General features: G+C 41.9%; 2 protein-coding genes across 6 annotated transcripts in view; both read right to left on the bottom strand.

Moving 5' to 3' along the window:
* Positions 1–25,857, bottom strand: part of ARMC3 (armadillo repeat containing 3) — a 99,722-nt gene extending 73,865 nt beyond the window's left edge. For 3 of the 5 annotated variants that reach the window (XM_061587075.1, XM_061587079.1, XM_061587078.1), the window contains exons 1-2: positions 25,773–25,857; positions 22,264–22,312 (exon numbers count right to left, since the gene is read on the bottom strand). In XM_061587075.1, coding sequence (XP_061443059.1) covers positions 22,264–22,311 — 48 coding nt within the window. In that variant the 5' untranslated portion in view covers position 22,312; positions 25,773–25,857. Of the gene's footprint in view, positions 1–22,263; positions 22,313–25,362; positions 25,753–25,772 lie in introns of those variants that run through there. The other 2 variants (XM_061587076.1, XM_061587077.1) reach the window with 2 other exon arrangements.
* LOC133365488 (nitric oxide synthase 1-like) lies at positions 3,633–7,656 on the bottom strand. Its single transcript, XM_061587445.1, has 2 exons — positions 7,434–7,656; positions 3,633–4,490 (listed from the first exon to the last, which is right to left on the bottom strand). Exons 1-2 carry the CDS (start codon positions 7,654–7,656, stop codon positions 3,853–3,855), a joined length of 861 nt encoding a protein of 286 aa, XP_061443429.1. The 3' UTR covers positions 3,633–3,852.
* Positions 25,858–26,490: the final 633 nt, after the last annotated feature.

Below are 26,490 nucleotides of genomic sequence, written 5' to 3'. Positions count from 1 at the left end.
TCCATCACATCAGAATCTGTTAGGTTCAGTAATTTCAGTAGCCATTGTTCTATTATCCCTATTAGTTCCATTTTCCATCTTCCATCTTCAGTAGTCTTGTTAAGTCCAGTAATTTCAGTATCCAATCTTCCATTATCAGTATTCCATAATAATCTTGCTGTCAAAGCCATAGTCATATAGTAAGAGTCTGATGGGAATTACCTCTATCCCAAATATTTTCTTGCCATCCATTCTGAATAGGTTGCTGAAATACTGCTGTAAAATCATATCTCTGTTCTTTTTTTCAAAATACACTGGGTCATCTCTTGAAAGTTTTTCCATTGTCACATGGCTGCAGTTAATTCCATAGATTTTCTCTATATTGGGCTCCATCACATCATTCCAGTCCAGAAGATTATCCATGCCATTGATAACTTTATCTCTAGAATCTTCATTAATTTCTTCAGAGATAACATTGAGTTCCAAACAATAGATTTTATTTCTAAAGTCCATAGACTCCAAATCTTGTTCCTGTTCCACGTTTGTTCCAATCTCCGGGATCTCCTCTCTCACAGGGACCCCTGTTCCAGTCTCCAGGGTCTCCTCTCTCACAGGGACCCCTGTTCCAGTCTCCAGGGTCTCCTCTCTCACAAGGACCCCTATGTCTTTAATCTCCTGTGTCTCCAAACAATAGATTTTATTTCTAAAGTCCATAGACTCCAAATCTTTTTCCTGTTCCACGTTTGTTCCAATCTCCGGGGTCTCCTCTCTCACAGGGACCCCTTCCAGGGTCACCTCTCTCACAGGGACCCCTATATCTTTAATCTCCTGCGTCATTTTACTCAATTCAATTTTCAGCTCCTTACAACCCTGTCGCAGGTTTTGTTTCGTTATCTCAATCTCATCCATTATTTTCTGAAACATAGTTATTTCCAGATTCTCAGCCACTTTCTTAATTGCCATTTTAAAAGAAAAATATAGGAAAACCACTTCTTATTTCAGCAACAATTGGGTTAATACTCCAAACTTGGTGACATCACAGTATAAACAGAGCAGACAGCCTTATCTCTCCATGCTTAAGTAAACAAAATGCAGTTCCCAGGATCGAAACAATTAATGGCGGTCGTCAGGAAACAGATTCGTCAAAATAAAATAGACCAAAAAGAGAGTAGTCTCAGACAATATAATATTCTTCAAAATAAAAATCTGGAATAGAAATCCCTCTTCTGTGTATATCTTTAGAATGCAAATCCAGGACAGCTTTTTGCAACAAAAACAGAGATAAGCTATTAATTAGTGAGTAGCAGAGAGAAGTTATGGCTCCCCAGTGAGATGTCAAAAACCGATCAATCTGGCAAATCTCTTTTAAACAGCAACAATTTAAGTCAAGTAAAAGAAAAATATAGAAAGAAGGGTGCTTGCCTGTTAGTGCGTTCTCTCTTAGAAGATAAGATGAACGTTCGCTTTATCAGATAGAGCTTGTTGTTGAAAATCCGTCCCACCTTCGTCGGCTGGACCTCGTCCCATAAATTAATGAGATCTGGTCGTCCCAACAAAAATAGGCTTTGAGGTTAATCTCTTCGTTTCTCCCTACCCGGGAGAAGTTTAATCAGTCAAAAAAAAAAAAAATCTGACTGATATATCTGAATAAGCTTCTTTTGAGGCAGGAGCCCGTCTCAAAAGCAGGCACAGGCTAAGTCACCCTTCCCGGAAGTCCAGAAACATATTGTTTTCAAATGAGCTACTAAGATCTAGTTCACTCATAAATGCAAGCCATAAACCATGGCTTACAGTGAATGAGGAGTATGCTAATACATACTACTTATTTGCACCTGTCCCCCTTCTCCCTGTGCTGTACTGGGAGGGAACAAACCAGAGTACTAGCTGAGCATTATGTGCAAATCAGCACTCATAATTTGTTTATCTCCAAACAATACACAAGTGGAAGCCAAGGTTTGTTCTTGGCTTCCACTTGTGGCTTGTTTGGAGGACTATAACAATGAGTGATGGTTCACACGTAATACTAAGACAGTGCTCTGGTTTCTTTCCTCCCAGCACAGCACAGGAGGGAGAACAGGGAGTGAGAATTAGCAACATACACCAACATCCTGCTCATTCACAGTAAGCCATGGTTTTTTTTAGACCATGGCTTACCATTAAGCACAAACTGGGCCACTGTCAAGGCAGCACTGGATATACATCAAGGAACACAAAAACCCAAGTGCACAAATATTGCCAATTTCAAAAATTAGGACTGGAGACTGCTCCTTAGATTACTGAAGAGGGCAGGACAACTGATTTCTATGACCCCAGTCCTGCAACCATAAGTCAATACAAATATAATTCTGGGCAGGAGGGAGGAGTAACACTGCTGCAAGGAGGACACCCTGTTTATCTGTTTCTTGTAAGAAACACGCACTCTCCCTTTGTGCTACTAGAATATACATCTTTTAGATACAGAAAGGAGAATACAGAAGACAGAGAATGTTATATATTCATTTTGTTGTTCTTTAAAAACAGGATGCTGCCTTTATGCCAGAATTGGCATTCAAGGCAGCCTAACAAAAGATCCCACAACATCAGTACTGTTATACATGCAGCACTTCCCCAAGAGGTGAAATGTTCATGGGGTAGCACTCCCAGAGTTTGGTTTCCTTTTGGAAGAGAGATCACTGGAAATTTATGGCATTTTTAAAATACTTGTAAGTACAGCACAAGCCGAAGCAAGAAGCATACACACTCTGAGCAGACAGCAGACCCTATTACCCCATATCAAATATTCAGAGAGAGAGAGAGAGATGAACCCCATAATACTTTGCTCTCTCTGTCTCTTTCTTTCCGTCACTGTCTCAACACTCATTTTAATGTCTGCATACACTTTAACCCCTTCTCTTAGCTGGTGGAGGAAAGATAAAAGATTTTACATTCCAGAGAGACTTATGTAGCTATCGCCTATTAAGGAAGCATCCCAACCCACCATGGGACATTAGCTAGCAATCTGCAAAAGAGATGGCTAGCTAACCATTATTATTATTATTATTATTATTATTATTATTATTATTTATTGCACTTTTAAACCGCCCTTTAGCAACAGGCTCTCAGGGCGGTGTACAACAGAATAAAACCACATTTAAAAACCAGTGAATGTGGATTACAACATATAGGTATAAAAACACATTAAAAACAGATTAAGACAAAATTAATGGAGATTACAATTAATTAACTCTCCTTGTAATAGGAATGCTCCTGTTCAGGGTTCTAACAAGCCTTCCTTGCCCTCCTCCAGGATACTCCATTCCTCCCCACCCTGTTTTTCCTTTTTTCTTTTCCAGCTGACATTCAGCATTAAGTAACAACTGAGCATGCTCACCAGGCGTGTTGCTAGCTAGTTAACAGACTCAAGGCCGAAGCTGACGACATAAATTTGTGCAGGCTGATACGTATGTCTACTACATATTTTGGAAAGCTGTTTGTTCACTACTTGTTTGGACACCTCTTAAGATGTTTTACATGATGGTTCCTGAGATCAAGAAGATTTTTGTCTGTTTGGATACGATTGGACACCATTGTGCATCAAGACGGCACAGCGAACCTTTCAAAACTATACTGATATTTTTATTTTAGAATTCCCAAGCTGAGGGTGAGGCTAGGAATGAAGCCGCTCTCTGAACACGCCTCCGAGAAAATTAAGATACCAAATGGCTGGAGTTTTGTGCATGAACTGACAAACCATAAAAACATGAGAAAAGAAAACATAAGAAAAGCCATCAGGACTAGTAGTAGCCATTGATAGTGCTACCCTCCATGAACTTGCCTAATCCGCTACAGACAAATCTTCCAACCCAGGGTTTAGAAGATCATCTGAGACAGAAATCAGCTGAAGCCTCCAAGATCTTCACAACCAATTTTGACATTATTCTCAGTGCTGATGGGGCGGCACTGTGACACAGCCAAACCCGAGCGAGGGCAAAGCTTCCAGCTCTCACTCAGGAGCCTTGTGAGGAAAGAAATGGCTAATTTGGGAGTGCGATCGCTGCTGCTGCCCGAACTATGAAGCTGGTAGTTTGCTAACTTCTTAAACCCAATGGCTCTCTTCTTGGTGGGAGTGCCGTTGATGCCTTTCCAGATGTGCGTGTTCCATGGATCAGGCCAATCAGCAGGGCAACCTCCCCGGCAACGGTACTCATTCTCCATGTGCTTGATGAAGGACTCCGTGGCTGAGTGGTGGTCCACAATGGTCACCTTGTCGCTCTGGAAGCTGTATAAGACAGCAATGTTTATCTCCACCAGGGCCTGGTCCTTCCAAAGCGAGGAGGTCTTCCGCATGTCCAAGTTCATCTTTTTGGCAACTTCCTCCAGGATGTTGTAGCGAGAGTTGTCACAGTAGTCGCGGACTCCGATCTCGGTGCCCATGTACCAGCCGCTGAAGGGGCAGGCCGAGAACTCCAAGCCTCCGATCTCGAGCAGCATGTTGGAAACCGCGGGCAAGCCATACCACTGCAGCTCCAGGTCTTTAAGGACCACGTATTTAAAAGATTAATATCTTCTCCTGGAAAACAGAGTAACATGTCAACAAAGAAGCCAGAAACATACAGGCTGAGGATACAGACATACTTGTGGTTTTGCTGGCTTCAGTACGTCTTCACCTCCAATTTCTGAATGTAGGGACACACAACGCTAGTAAAACTCTGCCTCCTTTTACTCTAAAGCCTCAGGAGTTGCAGCTCAAGTGCATTTTATCTTGAAGTCAGCTTCATACAGACTTCAAAACTGATTGGCCATCAACTCCATTTTCGCTCCAGGTGTGTCCAGTGAAAACACTGAAAACACTTTTCTGTAAGCTGAGGCAGACACAGTGACTGGCCCAATGCTAATCAGCAGTGGGGAAAGCATACGTGTCCAGCCATGGGCAAATGTGATTCAAATGTGTTTTTAACTGAAGCCAGACAAATGTTCTGGCTGCTTTTGAAGCAGCTAGTGCGTCTGCAGCCTGAGTCACAAAATCGGTTCCGCTTCACCAAGATAAGTTCTCTCTAAGATAGAACTACCCCCTATATCCAGACCACCACTATTAGCAATACAAAAAATAATAATAAGCATCAAAATCTTTTAGGTTTTTAGTTTCTCTGTTGCTACTCACAAAATAAAAAATTAGATGCTTTTCAAACATTTTGTAACACATTCCTAAAAATTCCAAATCCCGTACTGTAGAGAGGTTACCTAAACAAATCCCGAAATCAATAAAACCATTTCAAAAGCAACAACCAGCATCAGCCCCAGCCACCAAAGCATGCATTTTCACTGATGGCTTTTGCTTCTTTTTGTACTGAGGTTGCATAAAGTTCCATATCTGTAGCAATTCCTGCTGTGAGCTAATAAATCTCAAGACACATTTCCATTAAGATCAAACAAAATGCCCAGCCATATTGCCTTTCAATAGGAAGTTGTAGAAGTTCCTCTTGCTGCTTTGCATCCGGTACCCGGGCCAACCCCAATGCCAGACCAACCACAAGTCATAAAATTTTGGGAGTATCATCATTTCTATTGATGCTGTTTGACCTAGCCATGTGAGTGGTGAATTTTTCCAGTCAAGGAGTAGTTGTTTGAATTGTTTAAGTAGGCGTTTGTAATTGAGGGATTCTGTCCTATGTAAATTCTTAGGTATAATGACTCCTAGATATTTTATGGGAGCTGGTATAGCACAGTGGGAAGGAGAGCCTGGCTGGGAATCCAGAATCTGTGAGTTCAAATCCCCACTCATGTCTCCTCGGTGTCAAGGGCCAGCTACAGATCACCCCCAAAGTGAGTGGCTCAGGGGTTACGTGCCCTGCCACCTGTGCAGCCGTGGGCAAGCTGCATAGTCCCAAGGAGCCCAGTTGCCCCCCAGCTGGCAGATGTGGACAAGGAAGTAAGGGGCTGGCTTGTGCAGCTGTGGCAAGCTGAGCAGGCCCTAGCTGCTTGGGAGGACCAGCCTCAGAGGGAGGCAATGGTAAACCCCCTCTGAATACCGCTTACTATGAAAACCTTATTCATAGGGTAGCCATAAGTCGGGATCGACTTGAAGGCAGTCAATTTCCATTTCAGATATTTGATGGCTATGGGGCATATTTTTAAATGTGTCTGTTGCTGGATACATTGGTGGAGGTTTGGGGCCATATTCACACACAATGTCTGATTTGCCAAAATTTGTAAGCCAGCCAGATTTCCATATTCTTTGATTATAGTAATTTGGGGATTGCCTGCAGGGCCAGCGCCAGGCATGGTAGGGCACTCGGGCACCAGCCTGCCCTGGGCCCCGTCATGCGCACACATGCACACGCGCACCACCTACCCATCTCTCTTGTCTTTTGCGGCTGCACATGCAGGGCTACCATTAACCAAGATGGCAGCCAAAGTTTCCCTAAGGGGCTGAAGCCTCTGCTGCTGCCATCAACCAAGATGGGGGCAGGGGCAACAGCACCTTAGGGAAACCTTGGCTGCTATCTTGGTTAATGGTAGCCCTGCGCGCACAGTGCGTGCAGCCACAAAAGACAGGAAAGACAGGTAGGTGGAGCCAGTGAACAGGTGGGTGGCTTGCAAGCTCCCTCCCTGTGATCCACGGCAGCTACCTGTGGATCATGGAAGGGGAGCACTTCTCCTCCCCCACCCTATCCACGGGCCCCTCAGGGGCCCCTGTGGTGCCAGGGTCCCTTGACCAGGGCCCGACCTGGCCACCCTTTGACGCTGGCCCTGACTGCCTGTTCTGGGTTAGATATCATGATAGCAATGTCATCTGCAAATTAATTTATTAAGCGGGTTTTGCCTGTGGATGGTATCATCCCCCCTTAGGGCCCATGCTAGGGGTTCCATTGTCAGGGCAAAAAGCAGGCCAACAATAGGCACCCCTGCTTTGTGCCCCAGGCAATGTTGAACCATCCTGAGTCCCTTCCATTCGCTCTCACACACCCTTTGTGCCATCATAAAGTTGTTGGACTGTAGAGATGAATGTGTTTACCAGTTTCATTTTTCTCAGTACAGGGAATAAGAATTTCCAAATGAGTTTATCGAATGCCTTGCTAGCATCCAAGGATAGGATAACCAGTGGTTGTTTGGAGTGTTTGCTGCGGTGATGACATTGAAAAGTCTACAAATGGGATCACTAATGGTCCTATTCCTGATGAAGCCTATTTGATCTGGATGGAGGTAATGGGGTACAATCCTGGCCAATCTCTTGGACAACACTGCAGTACAGAGTTTTGCATCGATATCAATCAGAGAGATTGGCCAGCACGACTCCACCACCTCCCCATTTTTATTGGGCTTGAGTATTACCATTATGCATGTTTGTTTCCAAGTTTCTGGGGTGGGGCCTCCTAACAGGATATCATTGAAAAGTGACAGCAGGAAAGGTGTTAGTTCAGTTCCGAATGATTTATAAAATAGGCCACCGTAGCCGTCTGTCCCCGGTGACTTGCCTGGTTTCAATATTTTAATCACCTGTTCTATTTCTTCAGCAGTGATTGGGGCATGCTCTGGGGAAACAAGTTCTAGTCCAACCTTATCTAGGTAATTTTCTATTTGTTTAGTATTTACCTCCACTGGAGCATACAGGGATGCATAAAAATCTTGGAAGCACTGAGTGATTTTTTCCAATTCAAATGTTTTAATTCCCTCTTTAGTGACCAGGGATGGAATCATGTTTCTTTTTTTCTGTTTCTTAAGTCTATTAGCCAGTAATTTAGAGTTTTTACTATCAAATTTGTAGTAGAATTGATTGGTTTATTGTACTGAGGTAAGTTTTTTTCTTGTTTCTAGGATGCTATATCTTGCTTTTTTCCTATGTCATATTATATTCACTCTGTTGCTGTTATTTCTTTTAAATGTTCCTTTTAGGGCTGGTTTTTTTGGCTAGAAGCTTTTTTTGTGTTGCTGTTCTAACTGCTTTTATTCTATTATAGTCAAATATAAAGCCTCCTCATAAGACTGCTTTCAGTGTGTCCCAAAGCAGAGTTGGTGAATATTGGGTAATTTAATGGACCTTGAAGAAGATTTTAAAAGCATCCTGTATTTTTTCCTGTGTGAGGCTATTTTCAATTAATGGGGGCTCAAACACCACATAAAAAGTCTAGGTTTAGGGGGAGTCAATTCTAGGGTCATTTGTACTGGGCTGTGGTCCAAGGAAATCACCCTGTCTGTTATAAATTACAGCAAAGCTTTTCACTGTGTAGATCATGAAAAACTATGGAATGCCTTAAAAGAAATGGGGGTGCCACAGCATCTGATTGTCCTGATGCGCAACTTATACTCTGGACAAGAGGCTACTGTAAGGACAGAATATGGAGAAACTGAATGGTTCCCCATAGGAAAGGGTGTGACACAGGGGTGTATTTTATCACCCTACTTATTTAATCTATATGCAGAACATATCATATGGAAAGCAGGATTGGACCAAGATGAGGAGGTGCAAAAATTAGAGGAAGAAACAGCAATAATTTAAGATATGCAGATGATATCATACTACTAGCAGAAACCAGTAATGATTTGAAACAAATGCTGATAAAAGTTAAAGAGGAAAGCACAAAAGCAGGACTACATCTGAACGTCAAGAAGAATAAAGTAATGACAACAGAAGATTTATGTAAGTTTAAAGTTGACAACGAGGACACCGAACTTGTCAAGGGTACCTTGGCACAGTCCTTAGCCAAAATGGAGACAATAGCTAAGAAATCAAAAGAAGGCTAGGACTGAGGAGGGCATCTATGAGAGAACTAGAACAGGTCCTCAAATGCAAAGATGTATCACTGAATACTAAAGTCAGGATCATTCAGACCATGGTATTCCCAATCTCTTTGTATGGATGTGAAAGTTGGACAGTGAAAAAAGTGGATAAAAGAAAAATCAACTCATTTGAAATGTGGTGTTGTAGGGGAGCTTGCACATATCATGGACTGCGAAAAAGACAAATAATTGGGTGTTAGAACAAATTAAACCAAAACTATCATTAGAAGCTAAAATGATGAAACTGAGGTTATCATACTTTGGACACATCATGAGAAGACATGATTCACTAGAAAATACAATAATGCTGGGAAAAACAGTAGAAAAAGAGGAAGGCCAAACAAGAGATGGATTGATTCCATAAAGGAAGCCACAGATCTGAATGTACAAGATCTGAACAGGGTGGTTCGTGACAGATGCTCTTGGAGGTCGCTGATTCATAGGGTTGCCATAAGTCAGAATCGACTTGAAGGCACATAACGACAACAATTGGTTGCTGAGAGAAGTAGGTAACCTATTCTGCTATGTACCTTATTATTTCCTGTAAAACATGTATAGTCCCTGGTGGTGGGGTTGTCTAACTGCCATGCATCAAGTAGGTCATGTTTAGAAAGAAATTCTGTGAGTTTACCCCCAGATGAGTAGGATTCCTTTGTTTTCTTCCCAGTTGTGTCTAGGTTTGGATTTTCTATCAAATTTAGATCCCCTCCCAGGATTATTTCACCATCTCTAAATGTTTCCAGGTCTTCCAATACTTGTGTTAGAAAAGGTAATTGGTGTGTGTTAGGAGCATAAATCATCCCCAGTGTAAATATCTGGCCTCCTGGGCAAAATGTTCCCTTGAGGAAGAGATATCTGCCAATCTGGTTTTTCAGTGTATCCTTTAGAATAAAGCCTAGGTAATCTTTAAGCCATATGGCCACTCTTCTCGATTTACAGGTTCCGGGTGCTTCATGCCAAGTTTTGCCTGCTGAGGGCATGAGCAGGTAGTGTCTGGTCCTTTTTTGGTGTGTCTCTTGCAAGAAAATATTACAGTTATACTGTCTCAATGAGTTCCAATTTTTCCCTTTTTACTACTGTACCCAGTCCCCTAACATTCCATGATATAATATGTAGGTGAGAGACTATCATGGTAGGTGAATATGGTACTAATGAGTATAGTTGTTCCACAGATGGTGAAATAAAGTGCCTTATAATAATTGTACAGGACCAGGATCTCCAATATCTCCAGGGAGAAAAAATAAGACATTAAGAAAAGAAAGAAGAATAAAACATAACAGGTAAGCCAAAATCAAAATACATCCCATTTCTGAGTCCTCCTATGAAAAAGAAGGCTCATGTAGAGAGTTCTAAGCATCTCTACTCCAATGGGTGTGGAATTAGTAAAGTGTATCAATAACCCCCTCCCTCTCAAGCCAATATTATAATAAAAGACATTAACTTTTTCAATTTAACCTTATTATATAACTAATAGATGAGTGTGGTGTAGTGGTTAGGTGTTTGACTAGGACCTGGGAGACCAGGGTTCACACAACCATGAAGCTCACTGGGTGACCTTGGGCCAGTCACTGCCTCTCAGCCTCAGAGGAAGGCAATGGTAACCCCCCTCTGAATACTGCTTAACATGAAAACCCTATTCGTAAGGTTGCCATAAGTCGGAATCGACTTGAAGGCAGTCCATTTCCATTTCAATAGATGAGCAATATAGTAAGCACCACTTACTATGAGAGATGTGTGTTTTGGGTGAGGTTAGTCGAGTCCTGTAGAGTCGGGTCTGGACTTATTGAAATTGAGTCAGGTAGATTTATTCTTAATTTTGTAGGTGATAAGTCCAAGTTCAACATATTTTAGTCTATGTCCAATCTAGTTTAGCCTTTCAATCTGAATAAGTCTGTCTATGTGTAGAGTTCTTAGAGTCCGGTTTAGGTGAATCTGTTTAAGTAGTCTTAAGTCTATAAATGGCAAAGGCCGTTCTAGTAGACTCTGGCCTACTCACGTTGAATCTGAGTCAGGTAGGTTTATTTCAATGTCCAACCAAGTGTGTTTGTCCAAAGATTCAATTCAGATGGTTCTGTTAACTTGGTCTCAGATCCATAAATGATAACGGTAAGTCCAACAAAGTCTGTTCTAGTCAGTTAAGTTATGAATCAATTTAGGTAAGTCTATTCAAGTTAGTCTTAGATCTGTAAATGATAGACAAGTCTAGCTGAGTCTGGTCAAGTCATAATGGAGTCAGATCAGTAGGGTTTATTCAAATATGGAGATCAGGTGAGTCTGTCCAAATGTGTGAATCCCAGATAAGTGATGAGGTCAAGTCCAGCATGTTTCAGTCCAGTTATATTGGTAAGTCTTATCCAAATGATGAAGTTACAATCTTGTAAGTAAAAAGATGTAATAGACTTAAGTCCAGGAGTTTGTCTGGTCCGGCAAGTAGTAGGAGTCAGTAATCACAATCCATAAAATCGGAACTTATCTAGTTCAGCAGTAAAGTTACAAGAGTAGTTAACAGTGGTCTTTATCTACATCAAGTGCATTCTGAGTCCTGCGGAGTCTTTTGCTTTTTATTATTTTTGGAGCATCTGTGTTTCTTCTTCTGAACTCGCCTGCCACTTCCACTATCCTGAACAACCCAGATGACCTGAACAACTATAGACCGGTGGCGAATGTCCCCTTTTTGGGCAAGGTTCTGGAGCGGGTGGTTGCCGGTCAGCTCCAGGTGCTCTTGGATGAGACCGATTATCTGGATCCGTTTCAATCCGGTTTTAGGCCTGGTTTTGGCACTGAAACAGCCTTGGTCGCCCTGTATGATACCTTTGTCGGGAGAGGGACAGAGGGAGTGTGACTCTGTTGATTCTCCTTGATCTCTCAGTGGCGTTTGATACCATCGACCATGGTATCCTTCTGGGGAGACTCGTGGAGTTGGGAGTTGGAGGCACTGCTTGGCAGTGGTTCCGCTCCTACTTGGCGGATCGTCACCAGAAGGTAGTACTTGGGGAACATTGCTCAACTCCTTGGACTCTCCATTGTGGAGTCCCTCAGGGGTCGGTTTTGTCCCCCATGCTTTTTAACATCTACATGCAGCCTCTGGGTGCCGTCATCAGGAGTTTTGGAGTGCGTTGCCACCAGTACGCTGATGACACGCAGCTCTATTTCTCCTTTTCATCTTCTACAGGTGAGTCTGTGGATGTGCTGAATCACTGCCTGACCGCGATAATGGACTGGATGAGAGCTAATAAACTGAGACTCAATCCAGACAAGACTGAGACACTGTTGGTGAATGCCTTCCCTGCCCAGATGGTGGATGCTTACCCTGTTCTAGATGGGGTTACACTCCCCTTGAAGGAACAGGTTCGTAGTCTTGGGGTTCTTTTCGATCCTTCCTTGTCTCTGGAGGCGCAAGTGGCCACAGTGGCAAGGAATGCATTCTACCACCTTCGGTTGGTAGCCCAGCTACGCCCCTATCTGGACAGGGATGACCTCGCCTCAGTTGTTCATGCTCTGGTAACTTCTAGGTTGGATTACTGTAATGCGCTCTATGTAGGGCTGCCCTTGAAGACAGTTCGGAAGCTTCAGCTAGTGCAAAACGCAGCAGCCAGACTGCTGACGAGGACCAGCCGGTCAGCGCATATAACACCTGTTCTGGCCCGTTTGCACTGGCTACCTATTTGCTTCCGAGCCAGATTCAAGGTGCTGGTTTTGACCTATAAAGCCTTACACGGCGTGGGACCGCAGTATCTTGTGGAACGCCTCTCCCGCTATGAACCGACCCGGTCACTTCGCTCAGCGTCTAAGGCCCTCCTCCGGGTACCAACCCATCGGGAAGCCCGGAGGACAGTTACTCGATCTAGGGCCTTTTCTGTAGTGGCCCCCGAATTGTGGAATAGCCTCCCCAAAGAAATATGCCTGGCGCCGACGCTTCTATCTTTTCGGCGCCAGGTTAAGACCTGGCTATGCTCCCAGGCATTTTAAAGCGTTTAATGTTACAATTTTAAATCTCTTTGTTTCAGTTTATTTATTGTGATATTTTGTATTTCTGTACTTTTAATCTTTTGTACACCACCCAGAGAGCTATTCGCTATGGGCGGTTTAAAAATGAAATAAAATAAATAAATAAATAAATAAATATCCTCTTCCCTCTCATCATCCTCCACGTCAGAATCTGAGGACACAGCGTCTCCTGGGTTGAGTTTAAATGTTCCATTAGCTCCTGTGCCTCTTTGTGGGTAGAAACTGAGTGCTGCATGTTTTCATGTGTAACATTGTATAATATTTAAAGGCTTTCTGCCTCTCCAGAGTGTCATTACTGAGATCTTGGTAGATCTTAATTTTGTGGCCTTCATATATAATTTCCCCAAGATCCCTTAATTTTCCTTCTACCAGCTCTTCTGTGGCAAAATGGAGGAACTTTGTAATGATGTCTCTGGGGCAGTTGCCATCTTTGGGCATGGTGCTTAGTGCTCTATGAACCTTTTCAAAGTCTTTTGGTTTTATAGTGTGATCCGGGTTCTCCTAAGTTTTCAGGAAAATTGAGAAAGTAGAGGTTGCTCCATCTGAAGCGATTCTCCAAATCAGTCAGTTGTAATTTTAATTGTAGCTGTTCACTGCAGTTTAGAAATGGTACCCTTGTTCTTGTGGCCTAGGTTTAAGGTTTCCTCTGATTTTGTTACTAGGGATGCAATTGTGGTTGTCATAGTTTGGATCTTCCCTTTAAGGGGGTCTATCGCCACCCGCCATTCTCTTGAGAGGTCCTGTTTTATTTCTTCTTTTAATGGGTTAATTGTTGTTTGCCATTCCCCCATTAATTCCCATTTAAATTGCACAAACATAGCTTTCATTGAGTCTGTCGTCCTTACCAGACTTTTGATTCTTGGGAGCCATCAGGCCTCCATCTGCTTCAGTGTCGATAGTCAGAAGAGAGCACTTTATATCAGGAGTCAGTGAGTATTGTGATCCCTTTTTTCAGATTTCTGAGAGGACTGACTCATATCCTCATTAAATTTTCAGTTTGGGAGTCTGTTTAAAAAACTGGGTTTTTTAAAGTTTAATTAGCTTGGGGTTGGGCAGGAGTGAAAAGATTAGACTGCTATCTTTAATCAATGATGTCACCCACCCACCCCAAGATTAGAAATCTTGAAAGGAAAATAGCTGGCAGTGAAGTGCCCTATTGGCTCAGGACAGACTTAACAATGAATTCTTAAGCAAGATAACATTTATTGTTGATACAAGGCTAAAGGCAATAATCATGTGTAAAGCTGGCAGTGAAGAACCTACAGATCTGATCAAACAGTATGGATTCCAGATAATGCCCACAGATGATTTTCAACATGAATGACACTATTGTCACTCCAGTGTTCTTAACCAGCTCTCAAGGTCCTACACAAAAGGGTCAGGAAAGGCCTGAATGGAGATCATTGTAAACTACTCAATGAAGAACTCTGTTCAGTGTGCAGGTGCAGTTAAAAAAGCAAACAGGTTACTAGGGATACAAAAGACATGAAAAAGAAAGGAAGAAAAAATAATAAAGGAAAAAAACCCAGTGCCATTCAACTTCATCTGGAATCTGTGCACAATGCTAGTCATGTCAACTCCGAAAGTGTATTGCCAAACTGGCGAAAGGATACCAAAAATTACAGCTAAGATTATTGAAGTACTCTTCTGAAGCATTGGCTTGTGGATAAATAAAAGTAGCTTTAATAGAAGCACAAGTAATAATGTAATGACATGAACAGGCAGAACAGAATTTATATATTTTTCTTCTTTTATGATATAAACAAAAATGGAAATAAGGTAAAAGTGGGAAAAGTTGCCAATTCATTTTCCTCATAATATGCAGTTATACAACTGTGGAATCTTTTGCAATAGGATGCGACTAGGTCCATAAATTGAATAAGGTTCAATGAAAGCAGCATCTATATGGTCTCTAGCAAGAACTTTTAATCTTTAGTACAGTTGTAGTTGCGACAGTGGCATGTAACAAAACATAGGCCTGGTTCGCATGGAACACAAAGACAAATTATGGCTTAGTATGAACAAGCAAGTATGCTGCTGCACAAAGCAGAATCGCAGCTGCTTCAGTCCTCCTCCAGACCTGCTGCTATGCTATCCAGAACCTTAGCATTATGTGTGAACCTGGACATATGTTTGTCTTGCTCCAAACAAACCACAATCTGTAGCAAGGTTTGTTCTTAGCTTATTGGTTTCTTTGGAGCAAGCCAAACCATGTAAAGCCAAGCCAAACCATGGTTTAACTCCAGGTAATACAGTGGCAGCAGCAGGATTGGTGAAGCAACAAAGTGGATGCAGTTTTTGCTCCAAGCACCAGCACACTTGCTCATTCGCACTCAGCCATAGTTTGGCTTATTGGTATATGTGAATGAGGCCATAGGATCAGAATTAAAGTTTTAGAGAATCTCATATGTGAGCTACGTCACTATTTTTTTTTAAAAAAAATTGCTATGTGAATAATTGAAGTATATCACAACAAGTAAAATCCAAAACTTCAGGCTTTAACAGGGAAGGTCCCTAGCTCAGTGCACAGAGCTCATGCTTTCCACGCAAAATGTCCCAGGTTCAATCTTTGGCATCTCTAGGAAGGGCTGGGAAAGACTCCTGTCTGAAACTCTGGAGACCACAGCCACTTAGTGCAGACAATACTGACCAAGATGGACCAGTGGTCTGATTTGGGGTAAGGCTTACCGAGGTTTACAGAAAGTAGCAGAGTATAAAAGAATATTATCAGATAGCTTCCCTGGTTCTTGCTTCTTCTACAGTCCATGAGACTCTTTGCCTTTGAACAATTGTAGAAATCTTAGGATTCCGAATTTTTTCTTTCTATTAAACTTCCAGTGTCCCCTAGCCAATGTCCAAAGCAAAGTGCAGTCTCTTATAAATATACCACGCATTGACAGATCCATGTTGGTTCCCTAAGGTGGTGCTGAGTCCTGTGCTGGTGGCTGCTGTCCTCAAACACCAATTCTGCAAAGCCTCTCACCACTCTGTCACAGCTTTCCACACACTCCAAGTAACACTGTAATTTCAACAGGAATTTTGCACATCTTCCCACACAGTCCCTTTTAAACTAACTGATGATGCATATAGCATAAGTACTTGGTGGATTGCACTCATAATGTCAAATGGAGATTAAAAATATTTCCCATGCATTATGAATAAAGCTGGGGAAATGTTGCAGCTCCCTTGTAGATCCAAAGCATTCTTTAGGCAACAGGAATGACTTAATTGTTTTATGCCAGGCAAGGCTCCAAGAAGCTTTTGGCAACTTCAGCTTCTTTTTCTGCTCACTGGAGAGCCAGCAAAGCACTCTCTCTAGAAATAATCCTAGCCAAGCAATCTCTCTCTACACAGCTAACTGCATTCAAGGATAGTAACAGATTTTGGCCCTGGATGGCATATTCTGCACTATTACTATAGTGGATTTTAAAAATAGAATGGCCCTTCTTATGTTTTCTTCACATAACTGAGTATCTCAAAAGCCAGCTCTCCAAGATGTGAGGCCAATGAAAACACTGTCATGACATGATCCCCGTTTAGCCATCTGGAAATGATGCAAAATAATTCATTTTCATTTCCTTTTCTGACCTTTCTCAAACAGAGAGAACTCTGCTATGAAATCCAGCTGTTCTAAACCTATTTAATAGATTATTGAAACCACCATAGTATGAGAAAACATAAATCCTTCAAAAAGCCTTTCATTCCTTATTTAAAATCAAACATTTTGGAAGTCTTTACATTCAAACACTAACAATATTAAGCACTTTTATCATACTTAATTAAAATAGTATCTTGGATCTGAACTAGCTCTCTTTTGCCTAGTCTATACCATGTCACGTCTAATGGCTATATTGCACGGACAATGTTAAGGGCATTACACTGGTGCATGTTAGCAATGTCAATCTTTTTTGTTCCTGGTTCAACAATGTATCTAATAGGCAAATAAAATGCATGGTTACTCAGATGCAAGTACCATTGTGCTCAATGAGACTTATTCCTAAGTATACAGTCCTAACCCCACTTAGCTGGGAGTAAATCCCACTGAATTCAATTGGACGTACTTCGGAGTACACTTGATTAAGAGTGTGCTGTAAGTTATCTGAAACGTATATCAAGCATTTACAACCATATTTTAATCACATATTAAATATAGTTATACCAAATCTCTATTTTTGTAATTATGTAATAACATGTTACAAAGAGGTTGATGATGTTTAGAAAAGATCTTGAGTAACACAGTACATTTTAATGCCTTTTCAAAGTTTCAGATATACTGGAATACTGACATTGCCCTGAGTAACCCCAAACCATGAATTCAACTTGATGGATGCATATAGTTGGCCAACTATGTCTGTGGTACATAATCATCTTCTATACTCTAAGCATATTAGCCTCAGGGCAGCTAACTGGAAAAAAAATGCAAGAACTGATGGAAGGTGGGCAGAAGGAATATATTTTATTAATATATCAATCATGAGAGTACTGAGGAAGATAGTAAGGTGTGAAAAACCTCATGAATGGCTTGCACAGATTTGTTTATACTGAAATAACAGCAAGGTACAATCAGATCATTTAATTATTGAGGTTTGTGGATATACCTGAAATTTCTGAAAATATTTTTTAAAATACAAAGATTTTTTTAAAAAAAATCATAGTAGACAAAAGTCTGGCTAGAACAAACTAAATGAGAGTAAAACTATAGCATAAAGTGTTGGACATTATTAGTTCAAAATTCAAGACTTTGGGTGAAAGATCAGATGTCTTTCTAGCAATGCAATCCTATTTATGTTTACTCAAAAGTAAGTCCCACTGTGTTCAATGGATTTACTCCCACATAAGTGTGTATGCAATTGTAGCTATCCTGGCTGGTTTTGGAAGCAGTACAGTCTCCTTATCTATTGCTGTTCATTCTAGTGCTTTTCAAGCCCTGAATAGTTCCAGCCAAACTTCCGAATTAGCTGGGAACTTTATATAAACTTCCTAACTCTGGAAAACAAACTCAGATCTGGATGCAACTCAGCTGCCAGCTTTGGGTTCATACAAAAGTGAGATACCAGCAGCCTTGCAGATTTTTGAGAAAGAAAGCAGGAAAGTCATCTCCCTGCAGGGCATGGATGCAAAATCACCAACTTTAGCTGCTGGGCCTCCTCCTTAGCTAGTAGAGGAAGTGGGAAAATGTAAAGCCCAGCTTTCCATTCATTGATGCCATAGAGGAGATCCTTACATAACTGCCTCTGCTAGTCAAGCTAACAGAAGTAATGAAAACAATTAGAATTCATAATGTTGTAATACAAGCAGATCATAACACTTATTGCTAGTCGTAGAGTTTGGCAAGGATATCTATACAGTAGGGCCCCGCTTTACAGCAATTCGCTTTACAGCAATTTGCTAATACAGTGGTCTCAATTACATGGAAGCCCCACTCATACGGCGCTTGTTCTGCTTTTACAACAGTTTTCGGGCATTGCGCACCATTCTATTCAATGAGTTCCACTTTACAGCGGTTTTTGCTTTACAGCGGGGGTCAGGAACGTAACCCGCCATATGAATGGAGCCCTACTGTGCTAGATTCACAGAAATATAAACTATCAAAATGGGCAGCCAACACAGTTTTTTGAAAATTTATAGAACATACCGTCAAGTCTATAAGGACTAAACATTCTTAGGATACAAGAGCCCTTTCATTATCAGCAGCTGGTCAACTGGTAGTAAAAGAGTCGATCTTGATAAAGGAAAAAGCATCCAACAAGTATGTGTGCAAAATTTTATTTGTTTTTTCTTTGATATGAGCAAAAGGATGTTGATAGGATGGTAACAAAAAAATTATGTCCACTATGTTCAAAGAAGATTGAAAGGAGCAACTCTTACCGCTTTGAAATACTGTACACTGATTCAGTTCTGATCAGGGCCGGCTCCAGGAATGCCGGGACCCTTGGGCATCAGCTTGCCCTAGGCCCTGGCATGTGCGCACGTGCGCATTTGCCACATTTGTGTTCGTGCATGCGCGCACCCCCCCACCTACCTGTCTCCTGTCTTTTACTATTGCCCTTAACCAAGATGGCGGCCGTGGTGTCCCTAAGGGAATGAAGCCTCCCCCGCCATCTTTGTTGATGGCATGCATGCATGCTACGCACACGCATCTCTGCCATCAACTAAGATGGTGGCAGGGGCTTCAGTACCTTAAGGAAACCGCGGCCACCATCTTGGTTAAGGGCAACGGTAAAAGACAGCAGACAGGTAAGTGGGGAGACGTGGGGAGATGTGGGGAGATGTGGGGAGCCCGCAGATCACGGAAGAGGAGCGGAGGGGCAACTGAGGGGGCCCCTGTAGCTCCAGGGTCTGTTGGGCTAGTGCCCAACCTGGCCACCCTTTAGAACCGGCCCTGGTTCTGATGAAAACACAATTCCAAGAACCTTAACGATACATACAGAATGTGGACTATCTTCAAAAATGCAACAGTTTGATCCTTGCTTTGGAATCTACCTCCAATACTCACAAATGAAAAACTAGTATCTAGTTTTTCACAAACGAAAAACTAGTGATAGCTGCAGGGGTGAGAATGTGCTGGGACCATCAAGGGGCAAGCTTTTCCACCTGCCTTGCCCCCTCACCCCTGCTCTTAGTGACCTTTTTCTTGGGACTGTCCTTTATCAGGAAGATGAGTGCTTTTGGTTTTCAGCTGTTGCTGCTTTTTAGAAATGCTAGGATTTTGTTGGCTTCAATTTTTGTAAATCGTATTGTTTTTATTTGTATTTGTGTTTTTCTATTTGTGTGTAAGCTGCCTTGGGGATCTTTTTGGCCAAAAGGCAGCCTAGAAATAAAACATAACATAACATACTTGATTTCACTCTGACTTTTTGGTCCTAAACATCATTTGAATGTGAACTATTTCTATACAATTCTTTTTGGGGATGCTTATTGTTAATAGCACAGCTGAATGCAGCACCATAAGGGCAATTAGAAAGAATTAAGACGAGATGCTGTGCCAAAGTGCCTGCATACTTTTGGTTCAACATTTCTGAATATTAATGGAGAAAATCGGAAATCCTGTTTATGAATGGTTTCATTACAATTGTAAGAGAGGTAAAATAGTGGTAGAATAATTCTTGTATAATTTAAAAAAACAGGTTTTCAAACTCAACCTCTTGATTTGCATAACAGGTTTTTAAATACTAACTGCAGCTTATAGTTCTGGTGTCTTAACTGCTCGTAAATTATTCTTCCAGTTATAGGAAACCTGAGAGCAATTCAAAAACTTTAAAAAGGAACAGGTCACCCAAATTAATAGTTTTCACTAAAAGAAAAAGCCAGGTGATTTTTGGAAATGAATGTACATCTCTCCTTAACAGGATAGTAGCACTGTAAAGAGAAACAAAAAGAAGCAGAGTGGATCACACCATACACATTTGTTTGAGGTGTGTGGGGTGGATAAATCCGTTCCGGTATCAGATCCCTGCCTTCTGCTTCTGCTGTGCTGAAAAATTGAGCAGAAAGGTTTCCATAACTTGTGAAGCAGGAAGAGGGTGTAGGATGCTAAGCTAATGGCTGCTAACTTGGAGCTTTCTGGAGCAATCCTATACATGACACTCTACATGGAAGAAGCTTAAAATGTTGTTCTAACCAGGCTTTAAAGTTCTCAATTTCTACCACTGAGGACTCTGAGATGATGGTAAGACGGTATTTTGCTTCAGAGCATGCAGAGAACAGATCAATTGCTGAAGTCATGCTTGAAAACTGAAGCAACAGCTTCAATAGCGATAATGGAATCTCACTTATATCTTGATCCTAACACAGTCAGCAGTGGAACCAAGTTCCTACTGATTTCCATGGACCTTTTTTTTCCTTGGACCTTTTTTCCCCCATGTCATGTCCTTGATCGATTTAATCCTTTTATACACATGTGACTTCATGCAAGCTGTAGGGGTTTTATGTATTTATCTGCATTTATAGTCTACGCTTCACCATGTAGTCTTAAGGGGGGGGCACATAAAGCCTAAACAACAAGTAAGCCATGTAGTGTATAACAAAACTAACCCCACTTACCTGGGAGTAAGCCCCACTGAATTCAATAGGACTTACTTCTGAGTAGGCATGGTTAGGCTTGCACCGTTATTTTTAACTTATAGACCATATCAAACAGCAAGCAAAATCAATAGCAACACTGCAGAGGGAGTGATAGTCTGAACTCTTCCTCAATTCTCAAAGGCCTGTACAAAAAGCTGCATCTTGGCCTACCAAAATAAATACAATGGGGCAAGACTTCTTTATAGTGGCCCCTAGTTTGTGGAATGCCTTCCCATCTGGATAAGGTCCTTTCATGAACCACTGCCGCATAAACTTTACAGGGCAGCAGGACTATCAGCAGGGTCTCTCCTGCAGATCTTGACACTCAGGCAGGTCTACGTGGGCTGATGTGTTGTTGTTGTTATGTGCCTTCAAGTCAACTACGACTTATGGCAACCCTATGAATCAGTGACCTCCAATAGCATCTGTTGTGAGCCACCCTGTTCAGATCTTGGAAGTTCAGGTCTGTGGCTTCCTTTATGGAACCAATCCATCTCTTGTTTGGCCTTCCTCTTTTTCTACTCCCTTCTGTTTTTCCCACCATCGTTTTTTCTAGTGAATCATGTCTTCTCATTATGTGTCCAAAGTATGATAACCTCAGTTTCATCATTTTAGCTTCTAGTGATAGTTCTGGTTTAATATGTTCTAACACCCAATTATTTGTCTTTTTCGCAGTCTATGGTATGTGCAACACTCTCCTCCAACACCACATTTCAAATGAATTGATTTTTCTCTTATCTGCTATTTTCACTGTCCAACTTTCACATCCATACAAAGAGATCAGGAATACCATGGTCTGAATGATCCTGACTTTAGTGTTCAGTGATACATCTTTGCAATTGAGGACCTCCTTCAGATATCTGGGTACCACATCATTCACTTTTTCAAGTTTTGTTCACCTGTGTTGAATAGTATCTTCTTTCTACCACATTGTAAGCTGCTTTTTCACAAAAGTTTAAAAGTCCTCACTGCTCAAGTAAAGCTCCTCTTTCCCTTCCCAATATCAGGTCCAAGATGTCTAAGACTGGGGTACAAGTCTAGCACACCTATTCAAGTTTCTAAGAAAGGTTCACATACGAATTTTTCTAAGACAAGTTCAAAGTTTACAAATAATCAGACTCAAGACCCACCTCTACCATTACTCCACAGGAAGTTGTATCCCAATCTCCAGAGTCTGGACCCAAAAATTATATATTCCTTTCCATCCCTGTTCTACTTCTTCAAATAGAAAAAGGCCTACCACAACATAAGATTTTTCAGGAAGACAATGTGATCGGTCCCTCTGTTTACACACACAGTCCAACTGAAACAAACATTTTATTATCTTTACAAGACATTTTTAGAGGCACAAGGGGAAGTTAAGTGGGAGTAAAGATTGAAGGAGGAGAGCAAACCTGGATGTTATAATTGTGAAACCTCTTCATTTTTACAGCGAGCAGTATTTTATAAACTTACCACATCTTTGGGTGGAGGCTCCACTTCCTTTTTAATTTTTTTACCCATTCTAAAAACAAACAAAAGAGCAAATGATGATCAGACAACAAACGGTGAGCGAACACAGTTTACATGGGGTTCAGTCATAATTCACTGGACATGATGAAATGATCATTGACTGATTCTTAGATCTGCTAGGTCTGTTTAATGCAAGCTGTTAGAAAGGGCCTTTATCTCTTGGGCATTCTGATGTAATCCATAGTTCTAATAGTTGCTAAAGCAGTAGCAGCAACATTGCACTTGTTTTTAAAAAAATCCTCTAACTCCAGTCACTAGCTCTTAAGAATGATTTCACACTTCAAAAATAACTAGATTCTGGTATGGATAAGCAGGTCTGATAATACTGATCATTTTCTATTCTTGCCTGGAGTCTAAAAGAGTTTGGTTTCATTTTCAGTTTTGTTTTAAGACAAGCACATGTGCATTCAGGGGAAACTTGCTAGTACTTTTCACATTTCCACAGGTGTATCATTTACACATCACATACTAATGGTACATTTGGCCAACCCTAAACAAATGTTAAAATGTGTTCTCCTAGAACCATCTCTGTCACTTGAGGCTCAGGTAGCCTCAGTGGCATGGAGTGCCTTCTACCAACTCCGGTTGGTGGCCCAGCTATGACCCTATCTGGACAGGGATAACCTTGCTTCAGTTGTCCATGCTCTGATAACCTCCAAGTTAGATTACTGCAATGCACTCTACTTGGGGCTGCCTTTGAAGACGGTTCAGAAACTGCAGCTTGTGCAAAATGCAGCAGCTAGATTGGTAACAGGGACCAGACGGTCCGAACATATAAAACCAATTCTGGCCCACTTGCATTGGCTGCCTGTATGTTTCCGAGCCCGATTCAAGGTGCTGGTTTTAACCTATAAAGCCTTACACGGCTTGGGACCACAATACCTGATGGAACCCCCTTCCTGACATGAACCCATCCATACACTACACTCAACATCAAAGGTCCTCCTCTGGATGCTTACTCCAAGGGAAGCTGGGAGTCTGGCAACAAGGGAGAGGGCCTTCTCAGTGGTGGCCCCCAAATTATGGAATTATCTCCGTGACAAGGTGCACCTGGTGCCAACACTATTATCTTTTCGGCGCCAGGTCAAGACTTTCTTCTTCTCCCAGGCATTTTTTAACCACATTTGAATAGAAAGTTTTTAACTTGCCTATCAGTTTTTATGGGTTTTAATTTGGTATGGTTTTAAATTTGTATACTTGTTTTTAATGTTTTTAATTGTTGTAAACTACCCAGAGAGCTTCGGCTATGAGGCAGTATATAAATGCAACAAATAAATAAATAAAATGTGTTCAACAGAAAAATAAAAACGAAAGAGGGTTTGTGTTTCCAGGGCTGGTGCCAAAGTGCAGCCAAGTCGGGCCCCTCCTTAGGATGTGAGGGTAGTGCTCCCCTTCCGTGATCCTCGGTAGGGTCGACTCCCAACCCTGCTGCAGATTGCAGAGACGGAGCTCCCAGCTCCCCTGCAGACCATGCAGGCCCATGGCATCCGCCTGTTCCACCCCCTACTTCTCCTCCCTTTTTGTGAATACCCCACGCGCAGAGCTGCCATCAACCAAGATGGCAGCAGAGGCTTCTCTAAGTGGCTAATGCCCCTACCGCCATCTTGATTGAGGGTAGGCATGTGTGTGCATGCAGTGTAATGCTCATGCGTGCTATCAACAAAGATGGCAGGGGTATCAGCCCCTTATAGAAGCCTTCGCCGCCATCTTGGTTGATGGTAGAGACCTGCGCGTGCAGAAAGACAGAAGAGGTAAGTGGAGCTGTCCCACTCAGTCTGTAGGGGGTGCTGGGAGCAGGGGGTCTGGCCCAGGCTGGCGCCAAGGGCCCAGTCACATCTGGCACCGGCCCTGGGTGCTCTAGTACAACCCAAAGCAGACAAGGCCAGAATACCACCAATGAGAGAGAGAGAGAGAGAGAGAGAGAGAGAGAGAGAGTCTAAGATCTCAGCTAGAATACAAAATACATGAAAATTCAATCATAGGAAGAACCATGAACATGTCATACAACTCTAGTTATAACTGGGATCTAATGGTGTAATTTATGAGCTCATTTCACAGTGCATAAAATTATGAAGTATGACCACTAAAACTGGTCAGTCAATTCCCAGCAAAATATACAGGTCAGCAGTGACATAAAGACAGATAAGAGCTTGAGAAACAAGTTGACTGCTATAAAGGCCTTCAATTGAAATTATTGTTTTTGCATGGAATATACTGTCAACTTTACAGCTAAACTCAGCTGTATGCCCAAAACAGAAATACGTGTACAATAATAGTTTCTTGAAAATTTGTTTATGTAAGTTGAATATATTTTTGCATAGAAGAAACCAGATGAGCTCTTTGTGCTTTATTTCTGCAATCTTTAGCATGAAACATATTGCAAAAGTTCCCATTTCTATATTTTCTTCATAATACTAACGTGAGGTATTTGCACAGGAGAATTACAAGGTTGAAGGAGAGTGTTTAATCTTCCCCTGTCTGTTAATTCTCCCCTGTAAATGCCATACATAAACACACGCACACACACTCATTTAGGGTGGTATCCAACTAACACATGGATTTCCATCAGTACTAGGATTTCCGCTTGTGCAACAGGACTCTCTCCCCCCTCCCCCTGCATGCACCCAGCATTTCCCTAAATCTGCTTCAGAGAGTTGGGGAAAAAACCAGAACAGATTTAAGAGGTGCATGAAGAGCAGGGGGAAGTCCCATCGTGCAAATGGAAATCCTTGCACTGATGAAACACGTTACTTAGTGCTTTGGAAACAACCCTTAAAAACATTTCCCCCATATAGACTCCAAAACTTTGTGTACGTATAACTGCAGAGAAAACACTGGCAGGGAGGGTTTGGCACTGGAGAACTGGCAGGCAGACACAGGAGCATTCCCTCCCATGCAAGTGCCTTTCCCCATCCTTGCATGGGTGTAAACATTTCTGTTTGAGGAACACACATTTGCCAAGATAGCACGTAGTTTTGTGCAAACTAGCACTGCTACTCCACATACATTCCTACCATATATAGATATATCGGAACATAGTACCTTGACTTTCTTTTATCCACAAATTAAAATAAAAAGGCTTCCCACAAACTACCAATTACCATTTTTTAAAATTTCGTCTGTGATCTACAGAACTGGCTCATCCTGATAGCACTAACTATGCTGACACACTTAAATGTACAACATGGATGTAGTTGAAAGGTATAATTCTGCCTCTGGAAAAAAGAGATTTGAATAGCTCCAAGAGCAGGAAGTGAAGTGAACAATTATACAAGGAGAACTTATTTAAAAATCATGGAATTGATCCTCCAGAGCTGTTGACCTTGTGCTCTCATTTACACCTATGCTAAGTGACAATCTAAGCTCATCATCTTGAACTGGAGCTACAGGGGGCGCCTCAGCCGCCGCTCCGCTCCCCTTCCGTGATCCGCCCCCCCCGTCTCTCCACTTACCTGTCTGCTGTGTTTTACCGTTGCCCTTAACCAAGATGGCGGCCGCGGTTTCCCTAAGGTACTGAAGCCCCTGCCGCCATCTTAGTTGATGGCAGAAATGCGTGCGCGTACAGGCATGCATGCCATCAACAAAGATGGCGGGGGAGGCTTCATTCCCTTAGGGAAACTGCGACCGCCATCTTGGTTAAGGGCAATAGTAAAAGACAGGAGACAGGTAGGTGGGAGGGTGCGCGCGAATGCGAATGTGGCGAACGCGCGCACATGCCAGGGCCTAGGGCAAGCTGATGCCCAAGGGCCCCGGCATTCCTGGACCTGGCCCTGCGATCTAACTTCACCATCTTGAACTTATCTGAGGTTTTGATCATTGCAAGGACTAAGTGGAGCTAGAGAATCAAATATTCACCTTGGGATTCTGTTTAGAGTGTTTTGAAAGATATAATTTTCCTGTTTTGGTACATCAAGTGCAACCCCCCCCCCAAGTTCAATAATAACATTAAAGTGCTCCAAGATTTGTAGAGAAAAACAGTAATATGAAACATTTATTGATCTTATTTCTCAGAAACTGAATTACCTCTTTTATTCTACTGTCTACAACTAGGATCCAAATCGATTGTCTTCCCTCCTTGCTAGTTCACTGGATTCCCTCTGCCCTCTCAAATCTGAAGCAACAAAGAATGATAAATGTTTTTGTTTATTGGCAACTTAAAAGTAGGCATGT

This window comes from Rhineura floridana, chromosome 10 (genome assembly GCF_030035675.1).
Source record: "Rhineura floridana isolate rRhiFlo1 chromosome 10, rRhiFlo1.hap2, whole genome shotgun sequence".
NCBI classification, from domain to species: Eukaryota; Metazoa; Chordata; class Lepidosauria; order Squamata; family Rhineuridae; genus Rhineura; species Rhineura floridana.
The sequence above is the reverse complement of the archived record's forward strand: the minus strand, read 5'-3'. Positions and strand labels throughout refer to the sequence as shown.